The sequence below is a fragment of the Tachyglossus aculeatus genome, chromosome 26 (genome assembly GCF_015852505.1).
Source record: "Tachyglossus aculeatus isolate mTacAcu1 chromosome 26, mTacAcu1.pri, whole genome shotgun sequence".
NCBI lineage: Eukaryota > Metazoa > Chordata > Mammalia > Monotremata > Tachyglossidae > Tachyglossus > Tachyglossus aculeatus.
The window spans coordinates 11,659,941-11,684,068 of NC_052091.1; the positions used below are offsets into that span (position 1 = coordinate 11,659,941).

The following is a 24,128-nucleotide window of genomic DNA, read 5'->3' on the forward strand; positions in this document are numbered from 1 at the left end:
TTACGGTTCTCCCCCTTCTAGACTGTGAGCCCGCTGTTGGGCAGGGACCGTCTCTATATGTTGCCAACTTGTATTTCCCAAGCGCTTAGTACAGTGCTCTGCACACCGTAAGCGCTCAATAAATACGATTGAATGAGGAGGTGAGCTCTTCCACTGGGCCACGCCGCTTCCCCAAGTTACGGTTCTCCCCCTTCTAGACTGTGAGACCGCTGTTGGGTTGGGACCTTCTCTATATGTTGCCAACTTGTACTTCCCAAGCGCTTAGTACAGTGCTCTGCACACCGTAATTGCTCAATAAATACGACTGAATGAGGAGGTGAGCTCTTCCACTGAGCCACGCTGCTTCTCCAAGTTACGGTTCTCCCCCTTCTAGCCTGTAAGCCCGCTGTTGGGCAGGGACCGTCTCTATATGTTGCCAACTTGTACTTCCCAAGCGCTTAGTACAGTACTCCGCACACCGTAAGCGCTCAATAAATACGATTGAATGAGGAGGTGAGCTCTTCCACTGAGCCACGCTGCTTCCCCAAGTTACGGTTCTCCCCCTTCTAGACTGCGAGCCCGCTGTTGAGCTGGGACCTTCTCTATATGTTGCCAACTAGTACTTCCCAAGCGCTTAGTACAGTGCTCTGCACACAGTAACCGCTCAATAAATACGACTAAATGAATGAATGAGGAGGTAAGCTCTTCCACTGAGCCACGCTGCTTCTCCAAATTACGGTTCTCCCCCTTCTAGCCTGTGAGCCCGCTGTTGGGCAGGGACCGTCTCTCTATGTTGCCAACTTGTACTTCCCAGGTGCTTAGTACAGTGCTCTGCACACACTAAGCGCTCAATAAATACGATTGAATGAATGAATGAGGAGATGAGCTCTTCCACTGAGCCACGCTGCTTCTCCAAGTTACGGTTCTCCCCCTTCTAGCCTGTAAGCCCGCTGTTGGGCAGGGACCGTCTCTATATGTTGCCAACTTGTAATTCCCAAGCGCTTAGTACAGTGCTCTGCACACCGTAAGCGCTTAATACGATTGAATGAGGAGGTGAGCTCTTCCACTGGGCCACGTTGCTTCCCCAAGTTACGGTTCTCCCCCTTCTAGCCTGTGAGCCCGCTGTTGGGCAGGGACCTTCTCTATATGTTGCCACATTGTACTTCCCAAGCGCTTAGTACAGTGCTCTGCACGCAGTAAGCGCTCAATAAATACGACAATGAATGAATGAGGAGGTGAGTTCTTCCACTGAGCCACGTTGCTTCCCAAGTTACGGTTCTCCCCCTTCTAGACTGTGAGGCCGCCGTTGGGCAGGGACCGTCTCTATATGTTGCCAACTTGTACTTCCCAAGCGCTTAGTACAGTGTTCTGCACACCGTAAGCGCTCAATAAATACGACTGAATGAGGAGGTGAGCTCTTCCACTGGGCCACGCCGCTTCCCCAAGTTACGGTTCTTCCCCTTCTAGACTGTGAGCCCGCTGTTGGGCAGGGACCGTCTCTATATGTTGCCAACTTGTACTTCCCAAGCGCTTAGTATAGTGCTCTGCACACAGTAAGCGCTCAATAAATACGATTGAATGAATGAATTGCTGGGAGGAAGGGCGGGGGTGGACGGGGGAGCAGGGGCGGGCCGGTCCTGGGGCCCGCGGGACTCACCGCGTTGGCGGCGGCGGCGGCGGCAGCGCCGTCCGTGTGCGCGGAGCCGGGCCCGTCCTGCCTCCGCAGCCGGGACTTGAGGCTCTTCATCTCCCCGCGGAGGTTGCGCGCGGAGAGGCGCGGACGGGCGGCGCGCAGAAACCGCGTCCCGGCCCGCGCCTGGCGGAGTCCCCACCTGCCACCTGGGCCGGGGCTGCGGGGCTGCGAGGGGCGGGGAGCGGGGCAACCGCCCGGCCAATCCGCGCGCCTCCGCCGGAGGGTGGGGGCCCGGCCCTTTCCAATAGCAAGGAGGGAAAGAGGAGGGACTTCCCTTTTAAAAAATAAAGTGCTGGAAGTTGGGAGAGAGAAAAAAGAGAAAAAAGGAAGGAGCTGGTGTAATAATAATAAAAATGGCATTTATTTTAGACTTTTAGACTGTGAGCCCACTGTTGGGTAGGGACTGTCACTATTTAATCTCCATTTTAATCTCTATTTTACATTTCAGGAAACTGAGGCACATAGTATATAATAATGATGGCATTTGTTAAGCGCTTACTATGTGCAAAGCACTGTTCTAAGCGCTGGGGGGGGCATGCAAGGTGATCAGGTTGTCCCACGTGGGGCTCACAGTCTTAATCCCCATTTTCCAGATGAGGTAACTGAGGCGCAGAGAAGTGAAGTGACTAGCCCAAGGTCACACAGCAGACCCCGACTTGTACTTCCCAAGCGCTTAGCACAGTGCTCTGCACACAGTAAGCGCTCAATAAATACGATTGATGATGATGATGATTAAGCGCTTACTATGTGAGAAGCAGCGTGGCTCAGTGGAAAGCGCGCGGGCTTGGGAGTCAGAGGTCATGGGCTCCACCACTTATCAGCTGTGTGACTTTGGGCAAGTCTCTTAACTTCTCTGGGCCTCATTTACCTCATCTGGAAAATGGGGATGAAGACTGTGAGCCCCAAATGGGACAACCTGATTACCTTGTATCTCCCCCAGTGTTTAGAATAGTGCTTGGCACATAGTAAGCGCTTAACAAATACCAATATTATTATTATGTGCAAAGCACTGTTCTAAGCACTGGGGAGGTTACAAAGTGATCAGGTTGTCCCACGGGGGGCTCGCAGTCTTAATCCCCATTTTACAGATGAGGTAACAGGCACAGAGAAGTTAAGTTATGAGAAGCAGCGTGGCTCAGTGGAAAAGAGCATGGGCTTTGGAGTCAGAGGTCATGGGTTCAAATCCCTCCTCCCCCCGTTGTCAGCTGTGTGACTTTGGGCAAGTCACTTAACTTCTCTGGGCCTCAGTTCCCTCATCTGTAAAATGGGGATTAAGACTGTGAGCCCCCCCCCTTGGGACAACCTGATCACCTTGTAACCTCCCCAGTGTTTAGAACAGTGCTTTGCACATAGTATGTGCTTAATAAATGCCATCATCATCATTATTATTATTAAGTGACTTGCCCAAAATCACACAGCTGACGTGGCGGAGACGGATTTGAACCCATGACCTCTGATTCCAAAGACCGTTCTCTTTCCACTGAGCTCGCTCAGAGGGGACAGACATTGATATAAATAACTAAATTTTGGATATGTCCATAAGTGCTGTGGGGCTGAGGGAGGGGTGAATAAAGGGTGCAAATCAAAGTGCAAGAGTGACGCAGAAGGGATGGGAAAAGAGGAGATGAGGGCTTAGTCGAGGAAGGCTTCTTGGAGGAGGTGTGATAGATCTGTGATGGACTTTAAGGGGGAGGGAGTTCCCAGGAGGAGGAAGGTGTCAGAGACAAGATTGATGAGAACAAGACATGGTGAGTAGTTTGGTTTGAAAAGAACAGAGAGTGTGTGTTGGGGTAGAGTAGGAGCAAAGATGGAGGAGTGCTTGGAAACCAGTGTTTTCCAGGAATTTGTGCTTGATGGAGAGAGGAACATGGATACTCACCTCATGGACAGCAAGGCTTTTTTAGCTGCTTAACCACCATTCCTCATCCCAGGTTTCTGGTCAACCAATCAATCGATTGTTTGATTGATCAGTCTCTAAGATGCATAAGATCACTGGTAAGATATGTGAATTTCCAATCAGAGTTGAAAAGACCCAAAATGGTGGCTTTCTGACCTCTTTTTTTTTTAAGTAGAATTTGGTAATCACTTACTACGTGTCAAACACTGTTCTAAGCGCTGGGGTACATACAATGCAGTTAGGTTGGACACAGTCCAAGTTCCACGTAGGGCTTACAGTCTAAGTAGGAGGGAGAACAGGTATTTAATCTCCATTTTAATCTCTATTTTACATTTCAGGAAACTGAGGCAGAGGGAAGTTATGTGAGACTATAAGCTTGTTGGGGGCAGGGAATGTGTCTGTTGTATTATTATACTGTACTTTCCCAAGCACTTAGTACGGTGCTCTACACACAGTAAGCACTCAATAAATATGACTGACTGACTGATTGATTTGCCCAAAGTCACACAGCAAGCAATTGGCAAAGTTGGAATTAGAACCCAAGTCCTCTGACTCCCAGAGCTGTGCTCTTTCCATTAGGCCATGCTGCTTCCCTTGTTGTCCCTAAGTCTTAGTGCACCCCTAAGAGCTCCACCCACCAATTCCCGAACCTCACAATAAGATGTCAGTACCCATGGAGAATAACCACTGAAGGTTTTTCCTGCTATGACACATGGTGAACAAATTTCCATAGTCTCCTAACAGCTGTTAACAAGATTAGGCACTTGGATTAGATGTGCCTCCATTGTGTTCAGCCAAACAATAAAGCAGTATGTTCATAAGATTAGTGTCATTATCAAAACTTTATGAAAAGCCAATTACTCAGCAGGCATAATAGAAAGCAAGCTTCAGAGTGTTTATTGTTGTTGTTTTGGGGGTGGTCAATTAGAAATTGTCTGCAATATGAATGAAAAGATTACCTACTCTTATTTACTAACAACGGTACTAATAATAGAACTTTTTGTGGGACATTCTCCATACCCTGATTCCAGCCCCACACCCTCCAGAAAAATCCCCTCACCTGCATATCTAGGTTTAAATTAACAATTAATTGTACAAATTCATTCATTCAATCATATTTATTGAGCGCTTACTGTGTGCAGAGCACTGTACTAAGTGCTTGGGAAGTACAAGTTGGCAACGTATAGAGACGGTCCCTACCCAACAACGGGCTCACAGTCTAGAAGGGGGAGTATTCCCAGGCGGTCTCCCATCAAAGTAATGACTTTTGTCATTACTTTTTGTGTGACAAAATGACTTTTGTCACACACAGAAATCTTGAAAATACAGAATTAAAACAGATTAACTGAGGATGACTATGTTCATATCACCATCCCCCTCCTGGAAGATAGTAAAAGTTGTCCTGTGGTTCAAAGGAGATGCTGACAACTGGAAGATGGGACCATCATCACTCAATAAATACCAATGATTGATCGATTGATCCTGTCTAAACAACCCAAGACTTCTTCCAGAAAGCCTTTCTTGATTACTTTCTTATCCAACCTATTTTCTCTCCATATTGCATCACCAGTCAATCAATCAATCAATAGCATTTATTGAGCACTTACTGTGTGCAGATCACTGTACTAAGTGCTTGGGAAGTACAAGTTGGCAACATATAGAGACAGTCCTTACCCAACAGTGGGCTCACAGTCTAGAAGGGAGAGACAGAGAACAAAACCAAACACATAACAATACATATGTACAAGTAAAATAAATAAATAAATGGAGTAATAAATATGTACAAACATATATACATATATACAGGTGCTGTGGGGAAGGGAAGGAGGTAAGACGGGGGATGAAGGGGGGGCGAGGAGGAGAGGAAGGAGGGGGCTCAGTCTGGGAAGGCCTCCTGGAGGAGGTGAGCTCTCAGTAGGGCCTTGAAGGAAGGAAGAGAGCTAGCTTGGAGGATGTGTGGAGGGAGGGCATTCCAGGCCAGGGGGATGACGTGGGCCAGGGGTCGAAGGCGGGACAGGCGAGAACGAGGTACGGTGAGATTAGCGGCAGAGGAGCGGAGGGTGCAGGCTGGGCTGTAGAAGGAGAGAAGGGAGGTGAGGTAGGAGGGGGCGAGGTGATGGAGAGCCTTGAAGCCGAGGGTGAGGAGTTTCTGCCTGATGATCATCATCATCATCAATGATATAATAATAATAATATGGCATTTGTTAAGGGCTATGTGCCAGCTAAGTGCTGGGTGGATACAAGAAAATCAGGTTGGACACAGTCCCTGTCCTACATGGGGATCACAGTCTCTATCCCCATTTTACAGATTAGGGAACTGAGGCCCAGAGAAGTTAAGTGACTTGCCAGCCACACAGCAGTCAAGTGGTGGAGCGAAATTAGAACTCACGACCTTCTGACTGCCAGGCCTGTGCTCTATTCACTACACCATCATCACTCACACTCTATGTGTCCCTACCTTGAAACCACTTAGGTACTCACTCTATCTCCCCACAATTACAATAGTAGTAGTGGTAGTAGTAATAATAATAATGATAATAATAATAATAGTATTAATAATAATGGCATTTATTAAGTGCTTACTATGTGCAAAGCACTGTTCTAAGCACTGGGGAGGTTACAAGGTGCTCAGGTTGTCCCACGGGGGTCTTAATCCCCATTTTACAGATGAGGGAGCTGAGGCACAGAGAAGTTAAGTGACTTCCCCAAAGTCACACAGCTGACAAGTGGTGGAGAGGGATTTGAACCCATGACCTCTGACTCCACAGCCCGTGCTCTTTCCACTGAGCCACGCTGCTTCTCTATAGCACTTCTAATAGCACTTAGATACATGTTCTAGCACTCAGTAGCTTCCCCTACCTGTAATTTATTTTACCCCTCTGATGCCCCAACTAGATTATAAGCCAAGTCTTGAGAGGAGGATGATGTCTCCTTACCTACTGTATATTTCAATGGCTTAGTACAGTGCTCTGCACACGGATAATGCTCAATAAATATCATTGCTGCTGCTTATGACCTCAAACACATGTTTTCTTGGTGATCGGCTATACTTTTTTCCCCTTTTTTACTAATGGTGTCTAAGCAGTCACTCTTCTATGTTTCTTATGCTTACCCCCATGGGTACAGCGTAGCCTCGTGGCTAGAGCATGGGCTTGAGAAGGATCAGAAGGATCTGGGTTCTAATCCCGGCTCCCCCATTGCCTGCTGTGTGACCTTGTGCAAGTCACTTCATTTCTCTGTGTCTCAGTCACCTCATCTGTAAAATGGGGATTGAGACTGTGAACCCCACATGGAACAGAGATTGTGTCCAAACCAATTTTCTTGTACTCACCCCAGCACTTAGTATAGTGCCTGGCATATAGTAAGCACGTAACTATTATTATTATTATTACTACTACTATCATTCAGAGTAGGTTTCAAATTCATGGATAAATCAATCAATGGTATTTATTGAGAACTTACTGTGTGTAGAGCACTATACTAAGCACTTGGGAGAGTACAATAGTTCAGGTTCAATTCATTTCCTTCTCTAGCAACTCCCTTGGAGAACCCAGTGCTTAGTACAGTGCTCAGCACATAGTAAGCACTTAACAAATACCATTATTATAATTAACCCATTCATTCCCACAACTTTAACTACCATCTCTATGGGGATGATCCCCAAACCTACTTTTCCAGCCCTGCCCTCTTTTTTTTCTTATGTTGTGTTATGGAATAATCACTTCAACACTATTTGCATTTGTTTGACTTCTCATTTATCAGTGCATTAATATATCTTGTAACCTCAAAAGTTTAAAAAAGATTCTGGGAGACGTAAACCTTTGAATGTTAATTTGCTCCCGTTGCTGTTTTAAGAATCCTTGTCACACCACAAGCTAAATACATAAAGAGCATTACAAACTACTTTTATAATATGAACATGTGGAGGACTTCAGAGAATTTTTTTTAATGTCAGACCAAGATGAAAGGTGGAGGTGTTATTCCCCCATAAACTTCAAAGCTATCCCTAGATCCAAACAACAATTAAAAGCACGTTCTTTGAACTTGAATATAGCATAGTCTATGAATTTACTCAGGTTCATATATAGCATAGTCTATGAATTTACTCAGCTTCATAGGGCATCAGAACATTCATTCATTCATTCAACTGCATTTATTGAGCGCTTACTGTCTCACAAGCCCGCAACCGTGGTGTCATCCTCGACTCCGCTCTCTCATTCACCCCTCACATCCAAGCCATCACCAAAACCTGCCAGTCTCAGCTCCGCAACATTGCCAAGATCTGCCCTTTCCTCTCCATCCAAACCACTACCCTGCTCGTTCAATCTCTCATCCTATCCCGTCTGGACTACTGCATCAGCCTCCTTTCTGATCTCCCATCCTCATGTCTCTCCCCACTTCAATCCATACTTCACGCCGCTGCCTGGATTGTCTTTGTCCAGAAACACTCTGGGCATGTTACTCCCCTCCTCAAAAATCTCCAGTGGCTACCAATCAATCTGCGCATCAGGCAGAAACTCCTCACACTCAGCTTCAAGGCTGTCCATCACCTTGCCCCCTCCTACCTCACCTCCCTTCTCTCCTTCTACAGCCCAGCCTGCATCCTCCGCTCCTCTGACGCTAATCTCCTCACCGTGCCTCGTTCTCTCCTGTCCCGCCATCAACCCCAGGCCCACGTCATCCCCCTCGCCTGGAATGCTCTCCCTCCCAACATCCACCAAGCTAGCTCTCTTCCTCCCTTCAAGGCCCTACTGAGAGCTCACCTCCTCCAGGAGGCCTTCCCAGACTGAGCCCTCTCCTTCCTCTCCCCCTCGTCCCCCTCTCCATCCCCCATCTTACCTCCTTCCCTTCCCCACAGCACCTGTATATCTGTATATATGTTTGTACATATTTATTACTCTATTTATTTTACTTGTACATATCTATTCTATTTATTTTATTTTGTTAATGTGTTTGGTTTTGTTCTCTGTCTCCCCCTTCTAGACTGTGAGCCCACTGTTGGGTAGGGACTGTATATGTTGCCAACTTGGACTTCCCAAGCACTTAGTACAGTGCTCTGCACACAGTAAGCGCTCAATAAATACAATTGATTGATTGATTGATTGATTGCAGAGCACTGTACTAAGTGCTTGGGAAGTACAAGTTGGCAACATATAGAGATGGTCCCTACCCAACAGCGGGCTCACAGTCTAGAAGGGAGAGACAGAGAACAAAACAAAACATATTAATAAAATAAATAGAATAAATATGTACAAATAAAATTAATAAATAAATAAATAGAGTAATAAATACATGCAAACATATATACATATATACAGGTGCTGTGGGGAGGGGAACAGGAATTCTAGAAGACCAGCGGCCAGCTAGAAATCTCATCCTTCCAACAGGTTATATTCAGTAGCTCTCCCAAGGCATCTTCATCCCTGAAATGAGACTAGGGGAAGTGTATGCAAATAAACCAACCAATGCTGTGACATCATAGGGATTGAGAGCTCATTAAATTTTGGCAAAATATGTCTAACTCTAAAGATGAGTAACTACAGAGTTGTGGGGAGGAATAACCAATATAGAATTATTACAAAGCACTCTGAAGAATATAAGGTGCTTAATAATAGGATTCTCCCAACTCTGCATTTAGCTCTAACTACCGTGGCTTGTCTTATGCTGTCAAGTCATCTCCTACCCATAACAACTCCATGGACACATCTCTCCCAGAATTCCCCACCTCCATCTGTAATCGTTCTGATAGTGTGTCCATAGAGCTTTCTGGGTAAAAATACAGAAGTGGTTTACCATTACTTTCTTCCGCACAGCAAACTTGAGTCTTTAATTCTCTCCCCTGCCACTGCTGCACAGGGGAGTTTTGACTTGTAGTAGATTGCCTTCCACTCGCTAGCCACTGCCCAAGCTAGGAATGGAATGGATATGCCTCTGCTTGACTCTTCCTCCCATAGCCGAAACTGGAAACTGTCCAGGTACTATCCTGCGAGGGGAGCTACTATGGCACAAGGATGATAAGAACACTGGAGAAGGAGCATAGCCTAGTGGTTAAAGTACAGGCCTGGGAATCAGAAGGACCTGGCTTCTAATCCTAGTTCCACCACTTGTCTGCTGTGTGACTAGGCAAGTCACTTCACTTCTCTTTGCCTCAGCTCCCTCATCTGTAAAATGGGGATTAAGACTGAGCCCTGTGTGGGGTATACAACAACTGTGTCCAGCCGGATAACCTTATATCTACCCTAGTGCTTAGAAGAGCGCCTGGCTCATAGTAAACTCAAAAATCTCCACTGGCTACCAATCAACCTATGCATCAGGCAAAAACTCCTCACTCTCGGCTTCAAGGCTCTCCATCACCTCGCCCCCTCCTACCTCACCTCCCTTCTTTCCTTCTACAGCCCAGCCCACAGCCTCCGCTCCTCGGCTGCTAACCTCCTCACTGTCCCTCGTTCTCGCCTGTCCCGCCATCGACCCCCCACCCACGTCCTCCCCCTGGCCTGGAATGCCCTCCCCCCGCACATCCGCCAAGAATGCACTCTCTTCCTCCCTTCAAAGCCCTACGGAGAGCTCACCTCCTCCAGGAGGCCTTCCCAGACTGAGCCCTCTCCCTCCTCTCCCCCCTCCCCCTCCCTCTCCCCCCACCTTACCTCCTTCCCCTCCCCTCAGCATCTGTATATATGTTTGTACATATTTATTACTCTATTTTACTTATACATATTTACTATTCTATTTATTTTATTTTGTTAATATGTTTTGTTGTCTGTCTCCCCCTTCTAGACTGTGAGCCCACTGTTGGGTAGGGACCGTCTCTATATGTTGCTAACATGTACTTCCCAAGCACTTAGTACAGTGCTCTGCACACAGTAAGCGCTCAATAAATACGATTGAATGAATGAATGAACTCTTAACAAATATCATTATTAAAATACCATCATTGTTCAGTGTGTCAAAGACTGTGCTACGCAGTCCATTTGATATAAGATTACTTATTATGCACTGACTATGTGTCAAGCCAAGTGCTAAGCACTGGATTAGACACAAGATAATCAGATCAGACATAAGAGCCTGTCCCACTTGGAGTCCATAGTTGAAAAAGAAGGGAAAAGAGGTATTTTAAGCCCCATTTTACAGATGAGAAAACGGAGGCACAGGAAGGTTAAGCAACATGCCCAAGGCCACATGGCAGCCAAGACAACTGGGACTAGAATTCAAGTCTCTTAACTCCCAAATGCTTGCTTTTAAGTAGCAATGAAAGTTTCAGTCTAATCTAAGCATGTTAAATGTTACTAGAGTTCAGTGATCTACAAGGATTTGCAGTGTGGCCTACTGGAAAGAGCAGGGGCCTGGAAGTCAGAGGTCCTGGGTTCCTAGCTCTGCCACTTGTGTGCTGTGTGACCTTGGGCAAGTTACTTCACTTCTCTGTGCCTCAGTTACCTCTCCTGTAAAATGGAAATTAAGACTGTGAGTGCTTTGTGGGTCACAGACTATGTCCAACCGAATTTTCTTATATCTACCCCAGTGCTTAGTACAGTACTTGGCATATTGTAAGTGCTTAACAAATACCATCCCTTCCTTCCTTAACAAATACCATTGACAAAAAGCAACACCCTCTTGAATATGCAACCCTTTTAGAACAGTCAAACCACATTTATAGCTCATGTTTGTTCATAGGAAAATGCAATATGAATTACTGTCATTCTTTTTTTTAATATTATGCTGTCGAATTAAGAGTCGAAGATCATTTTAACATGAAGAGACACTGAGCACTCGCTGTCTGGTTCGGGAGTGGAAATGCTCAGAAAACATGCTGCAAACAAAAATGACACCGTCAGTTGTTGTGTCCACTCTCATCCTTGTCTACGTTCAGTTTCATGTTATGATTCATGTGAGCTGGGGATTAAATCCTGAGATATAAACTAGTTGAAGCTCAAGGCTCATGTTTGCACAAGGCCAGGTGTGCTGTACTTTGGTCATCCTAACTGTCATACAAAAGGCCCTGTTTGTTTGCCAGCATGTCTCAGCTCCGCCAGTTGTCAGCTGTGTGACTTTGGGCAAGTCACGTCACTTCTCTGGGCCTCAGTTCCCTCATCTGGAAAATGGGGATTAAGACTGGGAGCCCCCCGTGGGACAACCTGATCACCTTGTAACCACCCCAGCGCTTAGAATTTTATTTTATTTTATTTTGTTAATATGTTCTGTTTTGTTGTCTGTCTCCCCCTTCTAGACTGTGAGCCTGTTGTTGGGTAGGGACGTCTCTATATGTTGCCAACTTGTGCTTCCCAGGCACTTAGTACAGTGCTCTGCACACAGTAAGCGCTCAATAAATACGATTGAATGAATGAATGAATGAATGGGTTTTTTTAATGGGTATGTACCAGGCACTGTACCAAATGCTGGGGTAGATACAAGCTAATCAAGGTTGGACACAGTCCATGTCCCACATGGGGTTCACAGTCTTAATCCCCATTTTACAGATGAGATAACTGAGGCAGAGAGAAATTAAGTGACTTGCCCAAGGCCACAGAGTAGACATGTGGCAGAGGCAGGATTAGAAACCAGGTCCTTCTGACTCCCAGGCCCTGGGACATCCAAGTGGAACTGTCCTGGAAGCAAGAGGAGATTTGGGATTGGAGGACTTTATGGAAAGGGAATGTGTCTGCTAATTGTCCTCTCCCATGTGCTTAGTACAGTGCTCTGCCCACAGTAAGTGCTCAATCAATACCGTTAATTGGAAGTGAGATGAGAAGACGGATAGTCAATCAATCATATTTATCGAGTACTTACTGGGTGCAGTGCACTCTAAGATAAACAGACACAGTCCCTGCCCACAACAAGTTCACAGTCTAGAGGACAGGGCTAGGAAGGTAGATTTGGGAGTTGTCCACTTAGAGATAGTAGGTGAAGCCATGTTGAGTGAGAAGAGTAGGGGACCCAGGGCAGAGCCCTGGGGGACACCTACAGTTAAGGGTTAAGAGGTGGAAGAGGAGGAAAGAGAACTAAACTGAGAAGGAGCCATCGGAGAGGTAGGAAGAGAATCTGGTTAGTAGTGAGTCAATAAACCCAAGGCCTGACCGTGACTCAAGGAGAAGATCCACGGTGTCAAAGACACTTTTATGTCAAAGCTTCTTGTGAGCAGGGAATGTGTCTCATTTCTTCCGTAATATCCCAGCACTTAGTACATGCTTGGGAAGCAGCGTGGCCTAGCAGAAAGATCACGAGCCTGGGAGGCAGAGGACCTGGATTCTCGTCCTGACTCTGCACTTGTCTGTTTGAGTGACTTTAGATTAGTCACTTCACTTCTCTGTGCCTCAGTTTCTTCATCTGTAAAATGGGAAATTTCAATAGCTGTTCTCCATCCCACTGTAAGACCATGAGCTCCATGTGGAGCGGGGACTGTTTCCAACCTATCTTGTATCCCCCCATCACTTAGTACAGTGCTTGGCAGGGAGGCTGATACAGTAATTAAGGTGAGTTAGGATAAGTGCTTGGATTAACACAGTAGCAGTTAGGATGGAGGGGAAAGAGCGGATTTTAACAATGTCATGAAGGTTGAACTAACAGGATTTACTGACAGATTGAACATGCAGGTTGAATGAGAGAGAGGAATCAAAGATAAAGCCAAATTTACAGGCTTGTGAAACAGGAAGGATGGTGGTGTCATCTACAGTGATGGGAAAGTCACGGGGAGGACAGGGTTTGGGTGGGAAGATAAGTTCTGTTTTGGACATGTAAGTTTGAGGTGTAGGTGGGATGTCCAAGTAGAGATGTCCTGAAAGCAGGAGGAAATGTGAGACTGCAGAGAGGGTTAGAGATCAGGGCTGGAGATGGAGATTTGGGAATTATTCACATAGAGGTGGTAGTTGAAGCCATGGCAGCGAATGAGTTCTCCATGGGAGTGGGTGTAGATGGAGAATAGAAGGGGACCCGGAACTGAGCTCTGAGGGTCTCCCACCTAACTTCTTGGTGCCTAGTTTCTTCCCCTGTAAAATGGGGATAAAATATCAGTTCTGAATATCATTCTCCATCTAAAGCATTGCTTCACACACAATCACAACCAACCTCCACATTTTTATACACAAAGAATTAAGTGCCATAGATTATAACAGAGACTTCAATATCACTTTGTTCATGTAGCTTAGCCTCAGGGCCCTTGTCCACTTGATCTTAATTATCTTTAAAATTCATTTAAGTTTCTTTGTGGGAGGGGGGTCTTTTCAAATTTCAATTAAATGATATGGGGGGGCAGGAGCTGGTTTTTTAATGGCATTTGTTAAGCACTTCCTGGATAAAGCCCAGACCTGGAAGTCAGGAGGTCATGGGTTCTAATCCTGGCTCCTCCACATGTCTGCTGTGTGACCTTGGGCAAGTCACTTCACTTCTCTGTGCCTTAGTTACCTCATTTGTAAAAAAGGGTTTGAAACTGTGAGCTCCACAGGGACAGAAACTGTGTCCAACACGATTTGCTTGTATCCACCCTGGGGCTTGGCACAAACTAAGTGCTTAACAAGTACCACAGTGCTTGACACATAGTAAGTGCTCAATAAATACCATCTTTTTTTTTATGTGCCAGGCACTGTTCTAAGTGCTGGGGTAGGTACAAGATAATCAAGTTGGACACAGTCCACACCTCACTTTAGGCTCACAGTCTTAATCCCTATTTAACAGATGAGGTAATTGAGGCCCAGAGAAGTGAAGTGACTTGCCCAAGGTCACACAACAGACAAGTCGGGGAGCCAGGATTAGAACCCTGGACCCTCTGACTCCCAGGCCTGGCCTCAATCCACTGGGCCATGCTACTTCTCATGTTAAAATGGTGCAGCCAGTGAGGCCTTCTGTAAACTGCAGGAACACTACTAGGTGTTTCCACGGGCTCAAAAATTGAAATGGCGGGTAGTGGTAGTAGTAGAAATAGTAATAAATAAATAAATAATGATGGCATTTGTTAAGCGCTTACTATGTGCAAAGCACTGTTCTAAGCGCTGGGGGGGACACAAGGTGATCAGGTTGTTCCACCTGGGGCTCACAGTCTTAATCCCCATTTTACAGATGAGGGAACTGAGGCTCAGAGAAGTTAAGTGAGTTGCCCAAGATCACACAGCAGACATGTGGGGGAGCCAGGATTAGAACCCATGACCTCTGACTCCCAAGCTTGTGCTCTTTCCACCCTGCTCTAGACAGTAAGCTACTTGTGGGCAGGGATCCTGTCTACAAACTCAATTTTATTGTACTCTCCCAAATACTTAGTACAGTCCTCTGGGCAAAGGAGAGCACTGATTGATTGAAGAGCATTTATTAAGTGCTTACTGTAAGCAAAGCCCTGTACTAAGCACTGGGAAAGCCATCATGGAGGGAATTAAACACTGTTCTTAGCCTTCATTCATTCAATCATATTTATTGAGCATTTACTGTGGGTAAAGCACTGTACTGAGTGCTTGGGAGGATACAACACAACAGTAAACTGGCACATTCCTTGCCCACAGCGAGCTTACAGTCAAGGGGAGGACAATCTAAGAGTACAAGTGGGGAGAGGGAAATGACAGCAGATAGGTAAGTGATGACAAAATAAAATTCTAGAATAGCATGAAAGAAAGTGTGGCCAGTGGTCAATACCAATGGATGAATAGTAGGTTCAAGGTCCCATTGGAAGTGCAATGCAGTGGCTATGAAATGGTTCCTGGGAGCAGTGTTGTCTACTGGATCGAGCACGTGCCTGGTAGTCAGAAATATCTGGGTTCCAATCCCGGCTCTGCCACTTTGTCTGCCATGTGACTCTGAGCAAGTCACTTCACTTCTCTGGGACTCAGTTACCTCATCTGTAAAATGGGATTAAGACTGTGAGCCTAAAATGAGATGTGGACTGTGCCCAACCTGATTACCTTGTACTTACCCCAGTATTTAGAACAGTGCCTGGCACCCAATAAGTGCTTAACAAATGCCATAAAATAAAAGCTCATATATGTGTATTCAGGACCAACCACGCTGAACACATTCATACTTTTGTTGTGTGTGCATAAGTATTGCCAACAGGAAGCTTACATGAGTTCATCCAATGTGGCTTTTTGAGTCACTTACTGGCTATCAGATGCAATGGTAATCTACATTTATTCTTGGAATGGAATTTATCATTATTATGATAAATTATGATAGCACTGACTCTGTGCCAAGTACGGTGTTAAATGCTGGGGAAGATACAAGATAAATAGGCAGGTCAAAGTCCCTGAACCATATGAGGTTCACAGTCTAAGCAGAAAGTAGAGTCATATTTGGTGGACTGATTCTATTTGTGAAACTGTAGTGTAAACAACAGCTTATAACCCATGGGGATAGAAAGAATTTTTAAAGACTGTTTGCTTCCTCCAGTGTGCTTACCAAAAACCTCCACTTGAGATAAGCTATCAAAAATCAAAACCATCACTTCACTGATTATTAGATACCAAGAATGTGGGTGGAATTGGAGAATTTATGGAAGATCTTTTCTGCTGCCACTAACAAAAAACCACAACAAAACATTGGTTTCACTGAGATACCACAAGCCCGTTAGGATGGGAATGTTTCCAAGTGAGCTTCTGCTTCCAGATTAATGGTTTATCAAGTTCAGTAGCTGCAAAGCAGGGGAAGCAGTGTGGCCTAGTGGAAAGGGAAGGCGTTTACTTACAATGTAGACAATACCATATCATTAACATACTGCAAGGCAATACGTATTCTCAGGGAATTTGAATTCTGACCTCCAAACTAACAAACACAAATGGAAATCTGTGCTGACACCTCCCTTGGGTCTGGGCTAGGAAGATCTTTCTTCTGTCTTAAAGCAGGTTCCCATAAGAAAGAGAGGCAAAGCATCAGAGTAAAGCAGGTGGCTGCCACAGTGTAAATAAAGGAGCTAATTTTGCTATGTGTGCTAATGTCTACCCATGTTAGGAACTTGGCTCAGACATCTGCATCCTAAAATTAAAGCAAGTCACAGACATGATATTTATAATATCAGAATGGAAAATATGTCGTGGGTTGCTCTATGTTCATCTCCTCCCTTATCTCAATTCAGCCTTGTAAATACAGCTCCGGTAACTTTTCAACCCTCAGAAAACTCTTACCAGCCCACTTTTCCCATAAGAGATGCAGGGTAGCCCAAGGTAAAGAGATACCATTTTGTTTTTCATTGTCCAATTGTCAATTTTTTAATGGTGTTCATTAAGTGCTTACTATGTGCCAGACACTGTACTGAGAGCTGGGGTAGATACAAGCTAATCAGGTGGGACACAGTCCCAGTCCCACGTGGAACTCACAGTCTCAATCCTCATTTTACAGATGAGGTAACTGAGGCACAGAAAAATAAAGTAACTTGCCCAAGGTCACACAGCAGAAGACTGTCTGAGCCAGGATTAGAACCCTGGTCCTTCTGAATCCCAGGCCCATGCTCTTTCCACTAGGCCAACTACTTCACAATTGCACTATAAAACATAATTACTATATTGCCCTCACCACACAAATAAGTGCTAGGGATAACATCATCAAATTGTTGAGAGTGGTTCAAATTGTTGTAAAGGGGCTTAGAATGTAGCACACCACTTCCAAAGCAATTGATGAGCCTGCTCTACCATGGGCCATTTTGAATGGGTTGGGAAATCTATTCAGTCACTAAGTCAGTATTGCCACTTAGATATAATCAATCAATCAATCATATTTATTGAGCATTTACTGTTTGCAGAGCACTGCACTAAGCACTTGGGATAGTACAATATAACAGAGTTGGTGGCTACGCTCCCCGCCAACAATATCTAGAGGGGGAGAGAGACATTAATATAAATAAATTTCAGATGTGTACATAAGTGTTATGGGGCTGAGGGGGCATGAATAAAGGGTACAAATCCAAGTGCAAGGGCGAAGCAGAAGGGAGTGGGAGAAGAGGAAATGAGGGCTTAGTCAGGGAAGGCCTCTTGGAGGAGATGTGCCTTCAATAAAGCTTTGAAGGTGAGGAGAGTGATCATCTGTCAGATATGAAGAGGGAGGGCATTCCAGGCCAGAGGCAGGATGTGGGAGAGGTTTCAGCAGCAAAATAGATGAGATCAAGATACAGTGAAAAGGTTAGCATTAGATGAGCGAAGTGTGTGGGCTGGTTTATAGTAGGAGAGTAGCATGGTGAGTTTAGGAGGGGGCAGGGTGATTAAATGCTTTAAAGCAGATGGTGTTGAGTTTCTCTTTGATGCAGAGGTGGATGGACAATCACTGGAGGTTCTTGAGGAGTGGGGAAACATGGACTGTACATTTTTGTAGAAAAATGATCCAGGGAGCAGAATGAAGTATGGACTGGAGTGGGGAAGAGACAGGAGGCAGAAGGGTTAGCAAAAAGACTGATGCAGGTATCAAACCAGGATAGGATAAAGTGCTTGGATTAAGACAGAAGACATTTCTCACTTGGGGAGAATGGACTAGTGGCTATTAGCAAGCCTGCTCTATAGCTCTACTGGAGTTTCTGTGTTCAAGATCCCACAGGACAGGGGGAAGGAAATCTGTATGAACGTAGAGTCAGGCTGTGAACAATTCTCCAGGAAACTTTCTAAATTCTGGAAGAGGGTTATGGGAGTTTTCCTATGGGGGCCTCTAAACCTCTATCGATGGCAGTTTCCTCTGCCAAGAGTTTTTAAGACTGTAACCTCATTGCGGGCAAGGAATGGGTCTATCAACTCTGTTATATTGTACTCTCCCAAGCACTTAGTACAGTGCTCTGCACACAGTGAGCACTCAATAAATACCTCTGATTGAGTGCCCGTTTTGTGCACTGTGCTAAGTGCTTCAGGGAGTGATAATAATAATAACTGTGGCATTGGTTAAGTGCTTACTATGTTCTAGGCACTGATCTAAGCACTGGGGTAGATACAAGATAATCAGGTTAGACCCAGTCCCCGGCCCACATGGGGCTCAGAGTCTCAATCTCCATTTTACAAATGAGGGAATTGAAACTCAGAGAAGTGAAGTGACTTTCCCAAGGTCACACAGCAGACAAGTGGCAGAGCTGGGATTAGAACCAAGTCCTTCCGATTTCCAGGCCCATGCTCTATCCACTCAGCCATGTCACTTTACGAGGCCTCAGAACAGTCCATAAACCCAGTGGATGCTCAATAAATACTATCACAATTACTACTAGAGTTAAAAGGCTTGTTCCCTGCCCTTGTGGAGTTTAAAATCTAATCCAACATCTAGAGGATTCTCTGGTGGGATCACTAGGAAGGATCCCATTTAGAAGGGCTCGTGCTGGTGACCTGTCAACAACCATCAAATTTTGTTTGTTTGTTTTTTTAGATAGTAAGGTATTTAGGCCCCTCTCACGATGGCACCTGGAGAGTTTCCAGTACCCTACCAGTCTCGGCTATGGGAGGGAGAGTCGAACAGAGCATAATCCATTACATTCCTAGCTTGGGCGGTGGCTAGCGTGTGGAAGGCAATCTGCTACAAGTCAAAGATCACCTGTGCTGGGCAGCAGAGGCATAGAGGCAAGGGCAGAGACTCAAGTTTACTGTGTGGAAGGAGGCAACGGCAAACCACTTCCGTATTTTTACCAAGAAAACTCTAGAATACACTACCAGAACAATTGCAGGTGGAGAGTGAGGCATTCTGGGAGAGATGTGTCCATGGAGTCACTATGGGTCGGAGACAACTCCACAGCATTAGACAAGAAAAGGTATTTAGGATTGTCATGGATTCAGATAAGCCCAAAATAGGCCTTAGTCAGGGGCCTATAAATTGGGAGTGTCTCCCTTCCCAGAATGTCCAGAAATAGGAGAGCCAGTGACTATATAGAGCAGACAGGCTCTTCCAGCCTTTAAATCCCTCCTCTATCAGGTCAGTTGGATGGACTGGCATTGTGCCCTGGAGCAGGGGAGACACCCAATGAAAAGTAGATGGGAGATAGGAAGCAGGACAGCCTAGTAGATAGAGCACAGGCCTGGGAATCGGAAGGACCTGGGTTCTAATTTGAGCTTCACCACTTGTCTGCTGTGTGACCGTGGGCAAGTCACTTCATTTCTCTGGGCCTCGGTTACCTCCTCTGTTAAAAGGAAACTAAGATTGTGAGCCCCATGTGAGACAGAGACTGTGTCTGTTTCCACTCCCTTCTACAACACCCTGACTTGCTCCTTTTATTCACCCTCCACTCCCAGCCCCACAGCACTTACGTCCTTATCCGTAATTCATTTATTTATATTAATGTCTGTCTCCCCCTCTAGACTGTAAACTCACTGTGGGCAAGGACTGTGTCCGTTATACTGTTATAATGAACTCTCCCAAGCGCTTAGTATAGTGCTTCAATAAATACAGTAAGTGTTCAATAAATACGGCCAACTGATTGACAGGGACTGTGTCCAACCTGAATAGCTTGTACCCCAGCATTTAATACAGTGCCTGCCACATAATAAATGCTTAACAAATACCATAAGAAAAGAAAAATTTCTTAGTCATTCATTCATTCATTCAGTCATATTTATTGAGTGCTTACTGTGTACTGTGTGCAGAGCACTGAACTAAGCACTTGGGAAAGTAGAGAAGCAGTGTAGCTCAGTGGAAAGAGCCTGGGCTTGGGAGCCAGAGGTCATGGGTTCTAATCCTGGTTCCATCACATGTCTGCTGTGTGACTTTGGGCAAGTCACTTAACTTCCCTGGGCCTCAGTTACCTCATCTGTAAAATGGGGATTAAGACTGTGAGCCCCCCATGGGACAACCTGATCACCTTGTAACCTTCCCAGTGCTTAGAATAGTGCTTTGCACATAGTAAGCACTTAACAAATGCCATTATTATTATTATTATTACTAGAGTACAGCAATAGAGATAATCCCTGCCCATAACAAGCTCACAGTCTTGAGGCCAGAGGGTGGGGAGAGAGAGATATCAATACAAACAGACATAAATATAAATAAATAAAATTACAGATATATATAAGTGCTGTGAGGCAGGGAGGGGGGAAAGAGCAAAGGGAGCAAGTCAGGTGAGAAAATTTATTCCCCCGTTATTAGGCCTCTGATGAAGTCACAGTCTCAGAACATGGTCTGAACCATCCTGGAAATGGAAAGGGAATTTTTTAGAGCAGAGAAATCTAACTGGAATTATCTAAGTGTTCCCTGTAAAAATGTCTTTGCTTCATAAGTTTGCTGCAACTGGGCTGGCATTCCTGGTAAATGAGAGAATGTTTTTAAGTGTGAATCGAAAGCCAGAGGCGAGTAACCCATACAGTCCACAGGAAGTTTATGGAAACTGTGGAAGGTTCAAATGAAAAACTGAAATGCCATCCTTGTTCCCCTTCTACTTTCCTCCCTCTATGCTGAATCCCATTTTCCAGACTCCCAAAATCAGGACTGACTTTCTTCACCTGCAAATCTGGGAGACCAGATACTACATCAAGAAGCGCATGGCCTAATGGATAGCACCAGGGCCTGGGAATAAAAAGGATCTGGGTTCTAATCTCAGGTCTACCTACCACTTGTCCGCTGTGTAACTTTGGGCAAGTCAATTAATCTATGCTATTTACTGAGCACTTATTATGTGCAGAGCATTGTAATAATAATAATAATGGTATTAAGCGCTTGGAAGAGTACAACACAGAGTTGGTAGATGCATTTCTTGCCTACAACGAGCTGTCTAGAGGGACACATAAAAAAAAAAAAAAGATTATGTCCCAGAATTAAGCTCCCAAAAGGCAGAGATCATAACCTCCCCAAACATCTGTATTGCACTCTCTCCAGTGCTTAGCACAATGTTCTGCCCACAGTGAGTGCTCTGTCAATTCTTTTAATGGACTGATTGAATTGAATTAGAAATGAACTATAACGCAAACTCCTCATGTTGACCCGAAGGTGAGAAAATCTAAACTGAGATTTGGGTGGTTTAGACATTGAAATCCTCAGAGATCGTGAACTCCACATTTACTAAGCAGATGGCCAGTCTTCAAGGAGATCATTCTCTACTTAGACCAGGGGGACTGGAAATCATTTTTCTCCTCTTTTTAATGTGTTCACTGAGGAAAACAAACAATAGATGCTAATTAAAGTAACTGTCAGATTTGGGCCAGAAAGGCTGAAATAATAATGATGATGGTATTTGTTAAGCACTTACTATGTGTTAAGCACTGTTCTAATTGCTGGGATAGATACAAGTTAATCAGGTTGGACATAGTCCCTGTCCCAGATGCGGCTCACAGTCTCAATTCCCATTTTACAGATAAGGTAACTCTCCCATTAATCGATGCCTTATCGTGGCAGGAGAGTTTGTGTCTGCTGATGGAGCTTAGACCCATGCCATAAAGGGCTACTCATAATGGAAAGGTCTAATCCAAAGCATTAGACAAAATCAATTCACCTGTGCAGGGCAGCAGTGGCATGGGAAAGAGTGAAAGGCAGATGATCAAGTGATCGAAATGTTGATCGAAGACAATGGCAGAGACTTGAGTTTTTACTATGTCAAAAAAGCCAAAGGTAAATCACTTCTGTATCTTTACCAAGAAAACTCCATGGCTATACATACCAGAATGACCTCATGGCAGAAGATGGAACCTTCGGAGGAGGGTGTGTCCATGGAGTTGCTATGGGTCGGAAATGACTAGACAGCATTTGAAGAAGAACCGAGGCACAGAGAAGTGAAATGACTTGCCCACAGTCACACAACAGACAAGTAGCGAAGCCAGGATTACAACCCAGACTCGTGCTTTATTTGCGAAGCCACGCTGCTTCCTGGAACTTGAAAGAAATTGCCACCTCTGCCTTGTTTTTATCACCTTTAACCTTGGACTAAGCCAAGGCAGGTAAAAGGAATTCTGTGTATATTCATCTCCCAGACTAACTTCTGCCATAGTCCTGTTCAGCCTTTGGTAACCACTTACCTCCCTAAGTAGCTCTTCAGCCTTTTGTGGAGTTCAGTGAATGAGTGTTTGCTTTTGGTTTCTGCGGTTTGGATAGAAACTTTGAGGGACATACTATCATTTGGGAAACAACTTTGTAATGCATTTGATAACACGACATCATGGAGGAAGCGGTTGATTCAACAGAGGGACAGGAACTACAAGACTTTGGTTGAAGTTACCCAGGGTGCCACTGGCTACCGCTTTATTGTACTGTGATACACAATAATAACGGCATTTGTTAAGTGTTTACTAGGTACCAGGCACTGTACTAAGCACTGGGGTGTATACAAGTAAATTGGGTTGGACAGAGTCTCTGTCCTATATGGGACTCACATCCCCATTTTACAGATGATGAAACTGAGGCACAGAGAAGTGAAGTGACTTGTCCAAGGTCACCCAGCAGACAAGTGGCAGAGCTGGGATTAGAACCCATGACCTTCTGACTCCCAAACCCACCCTCTATCCTCTCTATCCACTATGCCACGCTGCTGTGATGAACGGCTACACTCCTCAAAGCACCAACAACTCTTGTCACCAACAGGGGAAAGTCAGCAGACATGCAGTGACTGTGATCCACTGTCAGTGCCATAGAGGGTCCTGGGGCTGGAAGCGACCGCATAATAACAATAATAATAATAATAATAATAATAATAATAATAATAATAATAATAATAATTGTGGTATTTAAGTGCTTACTATGTGCCGGGCACTGTTCTAAGCGCTGGGGTGGATACAAGCAAATCAGGTTGGACACAGTCCCTATCCCATGTAGAGCTCAAAGTCTCCATCCCCATTTTACAGATGAGGCCCAGGGAAGTGAAATGACTTGCCCAAGGTCACAGAGCAGACAGATGACAGAGCCAGGGTGAGAACCTAAGTCCTTCTAACTCCCAGGCTCGTGCTGTATCCACTAGGCCATGCTGCTTCTCATATTCTGGGTCAACTAGGCAGCAGCATGGCCTAGTGGATACAGCATGTGCCTAAGAACCAGAAGGACCTGGATTCTAATCCTGGCTCTGCCACTTGTCTGATGTGTGACCTTGGGCAAGTGACTTCACTTCTCTGTGCCTTGGTTATCTGATCTTTTAAATAAGGATTAAAGCTGTGAGCCCCATGTAGGACAGGGACTGTCCTATCTGATTAACTGCTAATTCTGTTGTGTTGTACTTTCCCAAGCACTTACTACAGTGCTCTACACACAGTGTTTGATAAGTACTGCTGATTGATTGATTGACTGATTAACTGGTATCTACCCCTGTGCTTGGGACATAGTAAGGTCTTGACAAATACCGCAGTTACTGTTATTAAAGGGAGATGGAGGGATGTCAGCTGGTGGGGATTTGGGTGATGAAGTGGGGGCATAGAAACTGGTCCCAAAGTCATAATCTGCCACTCATTCTGGGCAATCAGCCTCCTACGGTGTAGAGCAGCAAAGCGCTGATGGGGGAATTGTCCTTGGAAGTTGCCTGTGGAATTGAAAATCAACCCCTTGGAACGACATGGGTGGGCTGCTCTGCCCTTCTGGAACAAAAATGACCTTGGCAGCTTAAAATCTAAAAGTTGTAAAATGCCTCAAATTTGCCTCTTGGACTTTTCATTCTTCCTCTGAATCATTCAAATTGGACTGCTCTCCACTGCTTCACCAGAGCAGTGGAAGGATCAACTCTCTCCGATGTTC

The 24,128-nt window shown here is 45.1% G+C and overlaps 1 protein-coding gene across 4 annotated transcripts in view; it reads right to left on the reverse strand.

Moving 5' to 3' along the window:
• Window positions 1–1,741, reverse strand: part of UACA (uveal autoantigen with coiled-coil domains and ankyrin repeats) — a 115,922-nt gene extending 114,181 nt beyond the window's left edge. For all 4 annotated transcript variants that reach the window (XM_038766807.1, XM_038766809.1, XM_038766806.1 and 1 more), the window contains exon 1: window positions 1,637–1,741. In XM_038766807.1, coding sequence (XP_038622735.1) covers window positions 1,637–1,726 — 90 coding nt within the window. In that variant the 5' untranslated portion in view covers window positions 1,727–1,741. The remainder of the gene's footprint in view (window positions 1–1,636) is intronic.
• Window positions 1,742–24,128: the final 22,387 nt, after the last annotated feature.